At 42.9% G+C, this 16633-nt stretch overlaps 1 protein-coding gene across 6 annotated transcripts in view; it reads right to left on the reverse strand.

Moving 5' to 3' along the window:
- Nucleotides 1-16633, reverse strand: part of KLF12 (Kruppel like factor 12) — a 225014-nt gene that overhangs the window by 88678 nt on the left and 119703 nt on the right. For all 6 annotated transcript variants that reach the window (XM_044437799.1, XM_044437800.1, XM_044437797.1 and 3 more), the window contains one exon: nucleotides 8882-9419. In XM_044437799.1, the coding sequence (XP_044293734.1) occupies nucleotides 8882-9419 (538 nt within the window). The remainder of the gene's footprint in view (nucleotides 1-8881; nucleotides 9420-16633) is intronic.

A 16633-nucleotide genomic window follows, 5' to 3' on the forward strand; every position in this document is an offset into this window, starting at 1 on the left:
GCGTCAGAAGAAGGCTAGATTCTAGGAAGGATCATCACAACCCTATTTCATGACGTGGGGAGCCTCTTGTACCTGCCGGAAGATCAGCACGCTGAATGTCATGGACAGCAGCCAGCAATGCAGCAGGCTCTCTTCCTCAGAAAGTTGCCTTCCATGGGTGGAGGGCAATGGACACAACAGAAGATGGGTCAAGGCTTGTGCGCAGCTCTCCTCATATGGTTATCCTCTTCAGTTTAGGAACGTACGGACACAGCTGTAGTTTCCCAGCACGGTTCAGTCAAGGCTCATTCGCGATCGTGCACTGGGGCTTCCAAAATTCTCCACAGGCAGCTGCTGGGAAAAACGGTGCACCTTTCCTCCCTCATCCTGCATGATGTCCCTGACTACCTATTGGCAGTGCCAAGAAAGATCTACCAGCAAAGTTCTACCAGCGCTTCGTAGAACTTTGTGTGGACTGGATCTGGCCTCCCATCATATAGCCTTCAAGGTTGTTGACTTGAATACTGATTCAGAGGTGGAAGAAGACGAGATGGAGCTGGCATTTGCAGCTGAAATGCCAAGGCCCTCGGGATCAGCCAAGCAGTTGTTGAGAACCAGACACTAGCAAGTTTGGGGGTTGTGACTCTGGAGAACAAAATGAGCTGAGCAGGGGCAGGGCCTAATAGCCTTGGCGACGGGATAAGAGGGTGGACCAGTTGAGCAATACCAGCCATTCCCAGCAATCAGTCCATAAACTGTATGCTCCACCCTGAAAATGGAGCTAACTCTGCTTTACAAAGGAGGGGCGTATTTGGGTTGGATAGAATTTGGTATTATTAAGTCACATCTCCCTCATTGTTCAGTATTCTAACTGCCTGGTGTCTTTTCTCACTGACTTCTGCAATACTCTTCTTTTGTATCACAGACATGGATTAGATAGTCAGATTTAACATAATGAAGACTTCTGTTAGGATGCCTTTTGTCCTGATTTGCTTGGAAGAAGTAGGAATAGACTGACTGGTGACACACTTAAAACACACTTTCCCTGCCTGGAAAAACTGTGGTTTAACAAAACGGGTCTTCCTGACAGAAACCAGCTCCCTGAGATGGGAAGGCAGGCGACAAGGGAGTGCTTTAACTCACCATTTCCCAGAGCTGATGCTCTTTCACTCATGCCCACCACGGCAGCCATTTTGTGAATGGGTCAGCCCCACCTCGGTAGCTATTTTAGACAGGACAACATTTCCTCAAAATTCCAAATATGCTGTTCCGTCTAAAATGTTGGTGGGCATTTAGAGACTGTTTTCAAAAGCCTACAGTATGTCAATGTTCACTTTTTAATGTAAAGGAACCACGGAGGTGATGCACTGGTTTTTAAGAGAACTCTGGGATGCCTTAAAAAGCATGGAAACCATGCCTAAATGACATTTGTGGTTTGTCTACCCAGTGCAGTCACAGGGGAGTTTGGTGGAGGATTTTAGGTGGCCATCTCAGTGGACATGCTAATAGAATCCACCCTCCTAGAATATACCCCAAATCAAGCACAGGAGTTGATGGGCAAGATAATATTGGGAGTTTCTCCTGATGCTTAAAGAGTTTAAAGCAACAGGGTTAGTAGAAAAACAATTATCTACCAGTTTAGTGATACCGGTTTGGTTTCATTTTGGTTTTGCTTTGTTTTTTGTCAAAATGAAATCACCCCAGAGAAGTGAAAGCTTCATTGCCTTGCTGGGCGGAGAAACAATGCCAAAGAAAAGATAAAATTAAATGTACTCCTTAGCATTTCAAACAAAAGTAGACAGGCATAAGACATCCCAAACAAAGGCCAGTGAAATATTGGGCAGAGGTGTATTTAATATACCTCAGAGGAGCTGTCCTAAGGAGAAAGGCCACCCTTACAACTCAAACGAATGTGTTTCTTGCAGAAAAGACGTAACTTCTTCTAAGGCTAATAATAAAGAATGCAGAGCAAATGAACAAGAGCTCTCCTCACTCCTCCACCCTGTTTCCATTACAGGTCATTATGAATGGTTTGTTCTCTTAGAAAAATGTTCCGAGACCACCAATCAACTTTTAAATCAAAAACAGCTTGCTTTCCGATGGGGGTAGCAAAAGTGGTCGATTTATTCCATAAAACTTTATGTACACAACAGCAGCATCCATGAACTTAATGATCATAATATAGAGTCTATGGAGTAATTTTTATTACAATTTATGGCAAGATTGCATGTATTCCACAGTTTTCTGGCTTTATGGAGATTTTATGGGACTGTGCAGCTTAAGCAGTTAACTGCTGTTGATCGTTCCAGGGAAGGTGAGCTTAGTTTTCATACAACACGCATTTTGCTGCTAATCTACCATAGGCTGTTAATTACTCTGTCCAATCAAAGTTGTTATTTATAGTAATTTCACAAGTTAAATCATTTGCTATGGGTGCACAGGATTAAGAGCAATGACATACATCCCAAATGAAGTGAGAACCTGGGTATAATTCAAAGACACCTACTATGAAGATAGGTCTTTTTCTCCATAGCAAAAAACTTGAACCCTTTTTCATTTTGAATGGAACATTGTAGGACTCACACTCATTTACAGGAAATCGATTTTTCGAGAGTGTTAAGACCTAAATCACATCAAGTATCTAATATATAACTGATTCACCACCCGACATAAAACAAAGCCAGGGGAAAGAAAAGCAATTACAGATTTGAACAACACAGGACACAGTTTTTCTAAGCTCAGGTTTCTACCCAAGACATACAAATCTAAAAGTGACCTTGCCTGCCCAGTTCTTCCTGTTCCTAAGCCTCTGTGACTATTTTTTCAGGCAAACTAGTCTTAACTTCAGCTCAACAGGCTGGACCGTGGTGAATATCCGGTTACTCACACTTCAGAGCACCAGCAAAAGCCCTCCTGATGCAGACGTAGGGTCAACCTAGTCCAGCATTTGGTCTGCACCGTGGCTGACCGGTTGCCTGTGGGAACCCACAAGTTGTGTGAGATTGCATTTACCAAGTCCTGGTTCCCAGCAGCTGGCATGCCAAGGCATACTGCCTCTGAGACGGGAGGGGGTAATAATGCAGCCACCATACCCGTGGGCACTGATGGTATTATTTCCCCCAGTGCATCTCTAAATGTTCCGAAAGTCAATCCGGTGTCGTCCAGATGGCCTGGATTGCAATCCCCATCATCCCCAGCCACCTGTGGATGACAGATGATGGGGTATCTAATTCAACATACCTAGAGTACTGTGGTTTGCAGAAGCCTGTACCCTGATATTGCCTGCTATGGTGAAGAGGTGCCATAGGGTTTTTCACCATCATAAAATCTTGCACTGTAATAAGATGCTTGATCCTAAATTTCTAGGACTCCCAAAGAGTTCCCTCTGTGCGCAATGGTTGTACTTGGGAAAGAACCGGCATTTCAGTTCCCTTTTCCTAAGTGGCAATGCCTCTCTTTGCATAGATGTCGAACCAAGGACAATAATTTAACCTTCTTGTATCACCAACCGATGCCTATTTGGTTTTTCTTGTAAGTAAATATGCGAGCTGCCAAAGTGTGCTTTCCTGGAATCATCTTCTTCGTAAAATTTCTGTATGCAGCAATCAGGAATTCCATGCAGAGAGTCCAATAAGGGAATGGTACAGGGACGCACTGTGATGCACATTTCGCCTCCGAAATATTTCCCCAAGTCCATCACATACATATGGACAGCAATGAGTGAAGCCATTTTACCCAGAACAAATCATGCCCAGGTGAACCAGTAAATAAACACGCCTATATTTATGCAGCACACTTTGGTCTCTCACACGAGCGTTTCACAGCTGCTTCTCTTCCTGATGTAACAGGGCTGACCACGCAGCTATTTCCAACCAGACCGTCAGCATTAAACCGGGTTTGTTCCTCTTCTGAACCCCTCTCACAGTCTCTCAAGGTACAGTGCAGGTGTTCACACTGCTTCTATCTCTGCTGTCATTGTGAGTGACCTTGTGCAGTGCACTGGACACGCTGCAAAGCGAGAAAAACCTAGGTTCAAATCCCAGCTCAGCTCAAGGAGGACCTCGGGCTAGTCACGCTGTCTCAGCCTATCCTACTTCACAGGGTTGTTTCGGGTGTTCACCACCTTGGGTTCCTTCAAGGAAAGGCGTGGTACAGATGTAATAAATCAATATAAAACCTGTCCGTGAGTGCCCACAACACGGACCTGATTCTACTATTGCACTGCTTCACCTCACCTCTGCTTTCCTTCCACTAAGGCAGGCAAACGAGAGAAAGCCAGGCTGAGAAGAAGAGGTTGTATGGTGGAAATTTTGGCACCTGCTTTCTTTTCCTGGTGTAGCATCCCGATCCAGGACCAATCCTCACCTCTTCTTTGCTTCGGTTTGTGCACACACACAAACTTCCTTTCTTCAAGGTAGTGGTTTTCTCAAGGTCACATTAAAACGTATCAGATGAAATGCTCCATAATCATCGCTACCATGAAAAGCTATACATTGATTCAGTGTAATAGCTAGAAATGTGAGCTGGGAAGTCCCTGTTCAAATCTTAACTCAGCTGTAATCCCCTGAAGGATCACAGGAATTAAGGGTTAGGATACTACTTAATCCCTGCCTCAGCAGGACCCTTGTTTGTAATATGTGGGGTGGCCGTACTGTTCTATTTTACAGGGTTGAGGACCCGTAAGATAAAGTCCGTGGCATCCCTGAACCCTTGAGAAGAGCACTATATACATGCCACTAGCATAAAAGTTCTTACAGCAGTGTTTCCAAACTAAGTTCCTTTTTATGTGAGAGATACCCTTGATTTGGATACCTCGTAACTTTTTAAAAGATCAAACAAGAATAAGGCTTGCCTCCCCACAGAAAAGTCTGCCTTCTTTATTGTCTGATTTCTCTTCCTGATTAGAGGGAAACAAGCCCAAAGTAGTGACTCATGAAAAGATGCAGTGGACCCCCTTCTCGGGCAAGCACTGAACGATCCAATTACACTCGACACAGAGATGGCATGGCTCCCCTTTAGGGCTGAGTTGTTTCATCTATTTATTTCAGGATCCTTCTGCTGCAGCCATCAGGTAAAACATATCCAGGTGGTACAGAACAGCAATGGCAGTTTTACGTAACAATAAGCAATGATGTGCTTGTTGTTATATTCTTGCTATACTTTTCCATGGAAAATTTTCCAGTCCTGCATTTTCCCATGGAGAATTTTCCATACCATATACTGTATGTTTGTGTTTATCTGTAAATGCCTAGACTGCCCTACTGCAATCAGCCACGTTAGATGGGTAAATCTAGGACATATTCTTTTAAAGCAAGGTTTAAAAAACTCTCGTATGGCAATATCTTCCTGGACACAATGGAACTGTTTCCTAGCAGTGTCAGGAGGGGACCTTTTGGTAGGATTCTTCAATTAAAAACTGAAGGAAAACTGAAACTAAGACCATGTTTACTGGCTGATGGTTGGCTTGTTTCTTTGAAGAACATAGGAAGACACATATAAAATCAGACACAGGGGTCACCTAGCCCATCATTCTTCCAGTTGACCATGGAATCCCACATCAGGATCTCAGCGCAAGAACACCTTTCTGCCCCAGTTCCCTGCTGTGGGAATGGAGCCATCCTTTAATGCAACAGAACAACTGGCTAGTTCGGAATCAGATTTTTTCACCTTGAAATGGAACCAGGAAGCATTGCAGTGAAGCTGGAGGTGCTACGATAATTAACTTGGCAAAACTAAACTGTTCATATAAGCTATGCCAACTCTCTCTGAGTATATATCCTAAAAGCAGTGAATTCTTTCAGGTGTAGTCATTTCTTGTTAAATGTAAACACACCTTACAAGAAAGTATATGCTATTGTAGTTTCATTTTTACAAATATTCAAATAAACATGAAGTGTTCATATAACTTATAAAATATAGTATGGCTAATTTAATCCCATCTGCCCCCAGTAAATATTCCAGTTCAAATATTCTGTAGCTTTTGGGAAAACTTTTTATTTTTATACTGCACATTGGTATGGTTTAGATGTTGAAATCTGTTTGCTAAAATGAGATATTTTGTATGCTTGCTGATGAAGAATGTGTCGGGGAGTAAAAATGAGTCAATCAGAAAAGGCTTAATCAGATAACTTGATTTAGAGCAGTGGAAAATTTTCCAGAAATCCCAGTCCTGCCTTTCCCAGAAAACTGAAAGAACTAAAACATCCTAATAGCACCGAAGGCCTTTGGAAAACCAATGAGAGTGGGAGAAATACAGATCAAATAAAAGGCAAATAAAAAAATGGTCCGACATGCATCTGAATCAAACCAGATGTAACACATGCTTCAGTTTTGTGGGGATGGTATTCCGGGGATGGGTGCAATTACTGAGAGCCGGTATCGTGTGGGCTGAGAGTGCTGGACTGGGCACCTGGGGGCCCTGGGCCCTGGTTTCCACTTGGTCAGTGGGGAGTAACAGGGGACCAGTCACTCACTTCCAGCCCAACAGACCTTACAGCACTGCTGTGATGATAAATGGAGCTATGTAAGCCACTTTGGGCTACTTTAAGAGGAGGAAAGGTGGGATATAAGCGCAATGCAACAACAACAGTGGACAAGGCCAATGGAAAAGACCCTCTTCCTGACAGTCATCAGATCGATCTCTGCCAGGTGTGGCACAAGCTGGAGGGTCTGGGAGAACAATTGCAGGTGCCAAACAGTGTAAGTTTTTCCCTTAGGTGTTCTTGCCCCAAGTAGTTTAGGGTCTCAGAGGTTAATGCGTGGCGGAGTAACAAATTGGAAGTTAGTTCGATTCTTTCAGCAATGGTATTATATGACCACAGCCATACGTATCCCACAATAATCTCCCTTCTATATTCTTATATAATGCTATATAAGATAAATACCATGTCTCATCTTGAAATGGCTGAAGGCAACACTACATACCTTCTCCTTCAGAGACAGCACAACTGTAGCACTTACAGATTCTATGGGACTCTTTGTTTACTTAGAGATGTACTGATGAGCATTGCAAACACAATTTCACACAGAAAAACTTTTCTTATTTACAATTATATAACAGACAGCATGAGCAATTATAACAACAACAAAATGCTACATGTCCTCGCCAACAGCACTAGTACAGAAGTTGCTTGTAGAATTTCTCGCGTCTTTCTGAATTCTGATTCAAACAAAAATTCAAGATGTCTTCCTCAACTGGGCTGAGTATCCGTTACATAGAAGAGTCAGCTCTACATGCGGAATCTTCAAAATCCTAGACCACGTTGGTAAGGGCGTTAACAGTTTAAGGCGCAACAGCTGCTCCAGCCTCTTCAGTTCTCCTGCCCTTTCTGATTTGGGCTATACTTCATAGGAGTTATCTAACCCCACCAAGAGCAGACCAACTGCCTGGAGCCAGGAACTGTGTATCTCCAGGACTTATGTCTAACCAGGTTGCAGTCCAAGTCCACCAGCTCCATCCAGCCCACAGGTGCTCTCAGACCCTGGTCTGGGACATACAAGTCCACTCTTGGTGCATGTGTAAGAGGGAAAGAGAGCTGAGTGTCATCTACATACTCGTGACCCTTGTTCATCATCTCCTCTAGTCTCCTTCCAACAACTTCAGGCAGATTGTGACAATCCTGGAAACAAGTTTCAGAAGGCCAAGAAAATAACCTACCCACTGCAAGCAATCCTGCAGGTAAGAACAGGATCACTGCAAAAGAGGGCTTGCTATCCCTTAAGTCACAGTGATGGTCCTACATGATACTATGGATACAATAAGATAACTATGTAAACACCCAGAGAGCCTTTCTGGCTAGGGTAGGTATATAAATCAAAATAAATAAAGGTCAACCTTTAAAAAGCCCCCAAGAGATGGAGAGAAAGTTGCCCTTGTCCTAGCCCTTTTCTCATGAAGTCAACCATCAGGGTAGCCAAAGCCAATTCTGCATATAAGCCACATCTACCCTCAACTAAAATGTGTCTCGAAAAAGGCTGGGCTGCTACCACTCTGTCAGGAGAGGGCATTTAGCAGCTAGGGGACAATCGTCTCATTCTTCTAGGTCTAGACTGGGCCATTGTAGGACCGCCTCTTTAAATTAGCCAGTTACAAAACCTTAGCCAGTTTTCCCTAACATGCTACCTTCCAGATGAACTCTCAGAAGTCAAAGACACTATACCCAATGGACATATCCCAGTACATCTGGTAGCTACCAAGCTAGGGAAGAGACTTTGTTGGAAGGCTTCTTTGGACTTTTCCATAGTTTAATTACTTCTCAAAGATCACTGGCAGTTCTCTTAGGGACATAAATGAGCCCAGAAGGTACAACAATTTTGCAATCCTATTTTAGCATCAGTGTTATTTGGCCTGAGACCACAAGGGAAGTAAGTCATCTCTGCATGCAGAACATGTCTCACAGACACCTAGGAGATAAGGTGGGAAGTAAATCCTGCAGATTTATGACTGGACCTATTAAAATACACAACTGCCCGTTACTACGATCAAATGCAGCAATATATAATCACCATTATGGCAGAAATATGTTCGGAAGCATTGGAAAAAATCCCTCAGCATTAATTTCCAGGTGGGGGGAAGGTGTTACATGAGTCCCTTAGCACAGAACAAGATGTAATCTAGAGCTGACCACAAGACTGAGACTGAAACTCTACTTCTAATTTTCTCATCATTCCTGCAATGGGGATCAGGGATGGGCGGAAAGTAGCTCTCCAGTTGTTTTGGTTTGCAGCTCCCAGGAGCTCCTGCCTGCAAAGCTGATCATCAGAGATTCTGGGAGCTGAAGAGCAGAACAGCTCACATTCTGCTGACCTTGCTGCCCACAAACATCCCAATACATCCATGCCTCCCAGCTCCTTATTCCAGCGTGTGCCACTTGGGTAGCATTTCAGCAAGACGCGATCTTACCTTTGACATGACTTCTCCCATCCTCCAGTAGCGGGACGACTATAGTATTGTTCACGTTCCCTGGGGATCTCACAGCAGTGTAGACCACAGGTACAGATTGCACCACCACCGGGATACGGTGTACGTGACTCATTTTGTTGGTCTGCAGGTTCATGGGGCTCGAAGGTGGTACTGGATGGATTATGTGCAAAAACTGTTGCCCTCCAACGCCTGACGCAGATGCCACAAGCGGGCCGGGAGTTAATACTGATGGGGCGGCTGCTGCTGAAGAGACCGACGTTATTACTGTGGGCGATGAGGCTGGCCGACTAGAAGATGTTGAAGTGGAAGAAGGAGAAGATGCCGATGCCGTGATGGACACCGGCGAAGACGAGGCAGCGATCGGGGATGACCGGGCTTTGTTTATCGACAAGTCCACTGGCTCAGTTTGCGTTTGAAAATGATCTGCGGACAAGGAGTCTTCCTCCGGATCTGCCTTCATGCTGTTCAGCAACAGGGGTACAGCTTCCATATCTGGGTAATTGTGTGCGTTTGGAGACTGGAGGGAAGGGAAGGAAAATAGGCTGTTACCATTTAGGAACAGATATTCAACCTATGGCTGGCAATACTGTGTACATCAACATTAGGTACCTCTACTAGGACTTCATTTTTCTTGTCTGCTTGCCCTTGTTGATATTAGAATCTCATTATTATAGAAGCACTGATTACCAGAAAGTTTTAATGATCCAAATGCTTTACATGCAATTTCATGTGAATGTGAACTTTCTGGAAGATTACTCATCCATTTGAATAATTTTGATATACTGCTAAAGAAATAAGCTACTGTTGATTGGATATCATAGTTTTTGTGTATAAAACCCCAGCAGGTACAATTTGGTTTTCTTCTACCACCTTGTCACAGATAGGTGTTGTTTTAACACCGTAGCCAATTTTGTTGTTTTTCATTGCAAATTAACACCCAGGACAGTGTTTCCCAACTCCATATTACTCAGAGTCTCTTCTATCCTGACAACTCTTGTACAACTGATTCATTTCATTTTTCTCCCTATCAGTACATCCTGTTCCAAGCTGAATCACATCCTCAATTTCAGTGGAAGGTCAGATTTCTTTTTCAACATTATGGCTGGAGATCATCACCCTAGGCAAGTAATTTGCTGGTTTGTAATGCATTTGGGGAAGAAACTAGATTTTCATAAAAGCAAAGCACAAGGCAAGCTACACTGAAACCCTCTTAAGAACTTTTCTGCCCGAGTTACTCTATCTCGTTCTGGTGTCACTGTGGAGATTTATTTATTTATTTAAGACATTTCTATACCATTCCTATTAAGTCAATAACTCTTAGGTCAATTTGCAACATAACAGAAATGAGATCTGAGCACTATTCAAAGTGTTTTTCCTCTCCATAACCTTTAGGTGGTGCTCTGCTCTAGTAGAAAATCACAATTACACAAGTAGGGAAATACCTTTTCTTTTGCTTTCAACAAGCATACCCAATTTTTCCCCCACTCTAAAATGAAATAGAAGGAAGTAAAATGAGATACAATAAAATGCCAGGAAAGTGCTTTTAACTGGAGCACTGAAGTGAAACTGGAGGATCATGATCAAGAGCCCATCCACCCATTTTGAGTGAGGAATCACAAGCACACAATCAATGCCTTGAGTAGAAACCCTTGCTGTCTCAGACTCACTCCAGAGCCCAAAGCCAGCATGGTGATCTGAAGCAGAGATAAAGAAAAATGTCAGCTGGAATCAGCTACTTAGTTCTAATGTCAGGAAATGCTCTGCACCCCCAATTTCACGGCTGAACCTGGAACAAGAGGGGCTTTAAGCCCTCATCTCCTCGTATAATCGAGCAATGAGCCTTGGTCTTGGAAGGCAGGATATTACATGTAGGGAAGGGCAGACTTAAAGCCCGCAATGTCTGCTTTGGTTCACTCTAGAACTGCAAGAACCACCCACTAGAGCCTCGTGTAACAGGTGCACAGTTAAAATTAACAACAAAGAGCCCGTGATGCCTGAGAGACTAACAGATTTATTCAGCACAAGCTTTTGTGAGCGCTGTCCACTTCATTAGATGCAGCTTTTAAGGTGATACAAGACTCCTTAAAAGTCTGCTGTTTTTCCCGCAGCAGATTGACACCGATTACCCCTCTGGAAATAGCTACAAATAAAGAATTCTGAACTGAGAAATTTGCTTTTAGTACCAGAACTGAATAGATGTCACAGTCCTTGCACACAAAATCCATTTCTGGCTGCCTTTATTTCTGCGGTACAATTGAGGGTGGAAGGGAAGCTGTTTTGCTGCAACGATTGTTAAATACTTGAGAATCATAAATCCTTATGGATTCATTCCACATCACTCAGAGATCCAGTAGATCCTGATCAACCTCGTGCCTGCAGCGTTCCCCTTTTCTTCATTGGAGATATGCTACTGTACCACGTCCACCTTTCTTGAGTGCCTCTGTTTTGCATGTGACATTGGGTCAATTGCCTTCAATAGGCCTAACAATAATGCAGTCCATTTCAAGGGTTCCAATTACCTCGCCTAAATCAGATTTGCACCAAGAAAAACTGACCCATCCATTATAAATACTTCTTTCTTTTAATGCCTGAGCATTCAGAATCAGTTGAAGCTGGCTGGATTCAGACAACACAACAAATCATGGTAGATTTTAATCATTGTTGGTTTGTACTGCTGTCTGAACCCAGTCAAGGTATTTTACCACATGTCAGGATGTGGAGGGGCTCACTCATCTTCCTGAGAAAGCCACCAGAGGTGGCTAGAGATGATGGGCAGGGCCGGGAATCTGCTTGGGAGGAGCGAGACGTGGGACTCTGTTTGTGGGGATGTGACGGTGCTTGCAGAGCCGCACAGGACTGGTGGCCAGGGCAGGGACAGCTATGTCGGGAAGGGGAGAATAAAGGCAGGGACAAGACGAACAGGAGGGGGTGGGCAGAAGAGGAGAGCGTGAGCGAGAGAGCGGAGGAAGGGAGGGAAGGACGAGGAGATGCACAGAAGCAGCCTTTGGGAGAAGGCTGGAAGCAGCTGGTGTTGCTGCAATGCACAGACAGCTAGGCAAGGCACGCAGGTCCCCACTGCCCCCGAGGCAGTACCGCTCTTTGCCTTAGAACCAGGGATGAGGAAGAGTCTAGGTGAGGGGAGGGCTGTGGCGCTTCGGCAGTGCAGCCACGACAGAAGCTGCAAACGACAAATAAGCAGACCTGCTGGATGAGCTTGCTTCCTCGAGAGTTTTACATGGAACAAAGTGCCGTCAACATGTCCCTCCCTCCTAATCCTGTTACACCATGGGAAGTTTGGCCTTTGGAAACGATAAGAAACAATGGCTTGTCCTGTAGTTTTTTTCCATACCACCATGGCTTGTTGCATGGTCTCAATCGTGGTTTCCCTGGTCCTGGCATGAAACTACTCTGGAAAGAGTAGCAACTGCAGAAGCTGCTCCAGCTATCCAGCCCCTACATAGGCAGGAAGTGAATGCACCTTAGGAATGTCAGGTGCAGCGGCTGATAAGATACATGACAACAGTAGGAGGACTCAGCACGGAGGGTGGAACTCACTTGACCATCTGTAAGGTAGATCATGGTACAGAATCCCAAACTATGGCAACCACATGGAGTTGCTTTTCTTGTATGTATACAAGCCACTATGAGTGTAAATATGTGGAGGCAGAAGTTTAAGATTAGGATTCTCCAGCTTCTTGTACCCTCGCAGTGATAGATTGCTAAGTGGCAGGACCCACAGTCCTGAGACTGGACAGTAACTTTCCCCTCTCCCTCAATTTCTCTGTCTCACAAACATGCATTCACTTCATGCTAATTTTTGGAAGCAGAGGGAATAGTCAAGACCTAATTATTGCTGTTGATTGCCCTGTTTGTAGGTGTGCCATTAAGGCCAGAATCTGATCTGTAAATTGCCTGGGGCCCGATGGCTCCTTTTTAGCCATAGCACAGCTGCTGGGGCCTGATTCAAGCTTAATTTGGAGTCCATCTTAACTTCTGGAACAGAAAATGAATCCTATAATTCCAAACAAACAGTGATCAATGGCTACTTGTCCATCTAAGGTGTACGTCCATCACAAGGCAATACATTGGGACCTTACTGCTTATACCAACTAGTCCTAAGATATAATTATATATTATAGTATGGTTTTTTTGCCCTCCTGAGAAAAGCAAATCATCAAAAGAGGAGGAAAAGCCTAAGTTTCATAAATTATCATTACTGGGTCAAAAATTAAAATGAGCATATTGACTATATCTGTAACTAGACAGATTTAAGTCTGATTCCCTAGAGACAAAGCTGCAGCTCCTCGTGTTGACATATGCTTCTTATGCCCAAATTACTTTGCCGTGCAAATTAGTACTGTCAAGCCTGAATATATTACAAATTAAAGGGGAGAAATTTATACTTTCCTTTTTTTACACAGAGAATAATATCTTTACTTTGAGTATACACATAATTGCATATTATAGACTTGAAATTTTAATGGGATAAAACCAAAAGCTGTGAAATGCAGCTGTTTTGCCAAAATGATTTAGTGTCTCATGAATTGGCTTCAATAAATCACACTCTTTATGACCCAATGAGATATAATATGATTATTTTGAAAGGAAAATGGTGAGGCAAGGCTGAGAAAGCAAACTGCTCTTCAGCTGGGTGGTATAGCTTTCCATAGGCTTACTGACTTGCTATTTTCCAGGAGAAATCACCATTTGCTGGGAGAGAAATACAAAACAGCATGATCACTTGCTCCTATTTTATTTATAAATATCCAGGGTTTAAAGCAAACAAATAACTGAGTTGTTGTGATGTGTAAACTAGGTCTATATAAGCTGTGCATCTTCAGAAGAGAAACTTAAATTATGAAAGAACTGGGCCCACTTCCCTTAAAATGCTTCAAAAGCTAGAATGCTCAGCCTTTGAAGGTGAGCTAGAAGAAGAGGAGGATGTATTGGAGTGCCCTTAGAAATGGTAAGGTTAACAAGAAAGATTAGTTAAGCAGCTGGTGCAAAATGAACTACCTCTGGTTCAAGGTTGAAGCAGGTGGGAATTATTGTAGAACAAGGAGAGACAGCCAAGCAGAGGTGTGAATTCATCAGCCCAGTGGTCTGTCATCAAGTCAAACTGGCAAGCCAATTAAGTAATGTCCAGCAGTCCTGCATCTGATGGACAAGCAGCACAAACCTTCCAGAGGGTGCAGCCAGTCCCTTTTGGAAGGGAAGGGAGGAGGGGAATTATGTTTGGAATCAACTAATAACATGTGCAAGAGCTAATTCCTCCAATCAGAGAGATCCCTACTTTGATAGAAGCCACTTGTTAACAACTCTCTCTTTATTGCATAGCCATCCTAGTTCAATGAAGGGATGCCTTTTAGAAAACATTCACCTTGATCTACTAGAAAGTGCAAAGGTGAGGGACATGCTCCCAAAAACTGTGCATCTGACCTAGAATACCTACATTTAAAGGCAACTGATACGATTGCTTCAGCTGAAAATTATGAATTTATAAACTTGCTAGGTTTGCATCCGCTATACCATGTATATAGCAAGTTGTATAAGTGACAAATAGTTGTTTAGTATACATTTCAAATATACTCTGTCTACATACTTTTATAAATCTGGATGCACTACAATTTACAAGTTGTCCTAAAAATCCACAATATTTCAGTGCTGTTCAGTGTCCTTTTCTTCATTCAAGTGTATCTCTTTCTATTCGGCCGTGCTTCCATTTCATCTGATTGACTGTGGTGAATCACCATATTTTCTTTTCAGGCACCCAAGATGTTACACGCATCTTCCACAATGCTGTGCGGGTTATTAGAGTGAATCTGATTAAATGGCAGATCGGGGCAAATGAAGGTGAGGGTAATGAGGACAAAGAAAAGGAGGGAGAATTGTTCCGCACAGAAACACCAACCAGGAAAACAAACGAGCACTGATCAGCCTCCAAGCAAATGGATGTGATTGCAAACAAACACAAAACGAGCCCATGAGAACTTTGTGTTGGGAAGCACTTCCGTTGCTTTGTTCATGTGCTTCGGCAGCTGTTTTACTGGGATGCTTCTTGAAGCAAACCTATCTCCTCTTCTTCTCTCCAACCACCTGCAGAATATCCAATTTGGCTGTGCAAATAAGCCCATAATGTGTTAACAAAACCACACAAGTTTGTATGGTTTCATATGCAGAGGAATCAGTCATATCGTTAGTTGATTAATCAATGAAGGGAATTTTAGCAACTGAGGACAACTTTTAATTAGTGGAATGGCACCTCCAATTGTGTATTGAAGCTACTGCTATTCTGTTAGTTACAGTAATAGAGACAACTTTCCCATTTAACAATGAATGTTAGATGGTTGTTTTATTGAATTAATTTACGTCACACTTCTGCCAAGCTCTCAAAAAGGTTCATAGAATGAAGCTTTAGTAACATGCAAACTTATTTTAATTCTATTTAGTTCTGTAATGTCGTTATACCTATGTCTACACTGAATCCATTTTGAATGCTATAGTTCCAGAATATAAATGAATAAATAAGTTTTAATTGAATTTAATTGATCAACTATCTGTATTTTAACTAAATATATATTGAAATGTTTTTATTTGGTTGAAGTTTAAAGAATATCTTGAAATCCAGCTACACACATTTGTTTTTTGTGCAAGTTTGACTTTAGAGAGCTACTTCTTCTTCCTCTTCCTCTTCCATAGAACCATAATACTGTTAATCAGGCAAATATTGATGAAACACTCAAAGTATGACATTTGAAAGTACATCTTCAGTTCATTCCTGAAGAACAGAATAATGGGCACAGAGGGACACATTTGTCACTGTGAGACAAAACCAGTTATCCACTGCATATAGCCTTTCAAAGACATGGAATACATCTTATGGAATGAACGCAAGGCTTGCTGTATAGCTTGTACATCAATCTGACAATAGCCCTTCCTCTGGTTCTTCTTGGAACGGAATCTTTAAGTTCATGTTAAGTTCAATAAGGCTCTTGCCTGAAAGGTTACGAGTGATGCTAGACATTATTATTAATAGCAACCCTTCCCTGATTAGCCTCACCAAAGAAATAACTAAACTCAAACTGTGATTCATAACTCCCAGGAATGAGGGTGCCTACCCGATTTCTTTTCAGAGGGCTGTCAATATGGATCCCGATGACAAACACATGGATTCTGCCCAATGTACGGAAAAAATATATTTTTTTCGCTGTCAAAAATGCAAAGCATTGTGATATATGGAGAGAGGTTTTGCAAGCTGCATGCTTTGCCAAAGACAGTGAGCGGAAGATGTTGAAAAAGAAGCTGCTTGGAAGAAGTAGCCTTGCAACACTGCAGTAAGTTTTGTGTTGTATCTAATATCCATCCTATTTTGAATAAGCCCACTGACATGAATGGGATTTTAGGCGTAGCTTTTCTGCTCACACCAAGTACCAAAGCTGGTTCAAAATGTGAGCCTCTCACATATGTTGGAGCCTCAAAGCCATTTCAGTGAACTTGGCTCATGCACAGGCAAATGGGTCCGGCTAACCTCTGCACTGCAGAAACAAGTGAGTTGCCTGTGTAGCCAAGAGGGTCCATGCAGGCACAAATATATGTAGTTATGCTGCCATCCACACTAGACAGAAACAAAGAGAGTCAGAGAGGGGCCCCCTGGGCCATCTAATATGACCTGCAAGTCCAGCCATCTCCTCTCATGACATGCCTACCGTGTGCATGTCCAGCCTATCCTTG

The sequence above is a fragment of the Varanus komodoensis genome, unplaced genomic scaffold, assembly GCF_004798865.1.
Source record: "Varanus komodoensis strain SLA01 unplaced genomic scaffold, ASM479886v1 scaffold31, whole genome shotgun sequence".
Classification (NCBI taxonomy): domain Eukaryota; kingdom Metazoa; phylum Chordata; class Lepidosauria; order Squamata; family Varanidae; genus Varanus; species Varanus komodoensis.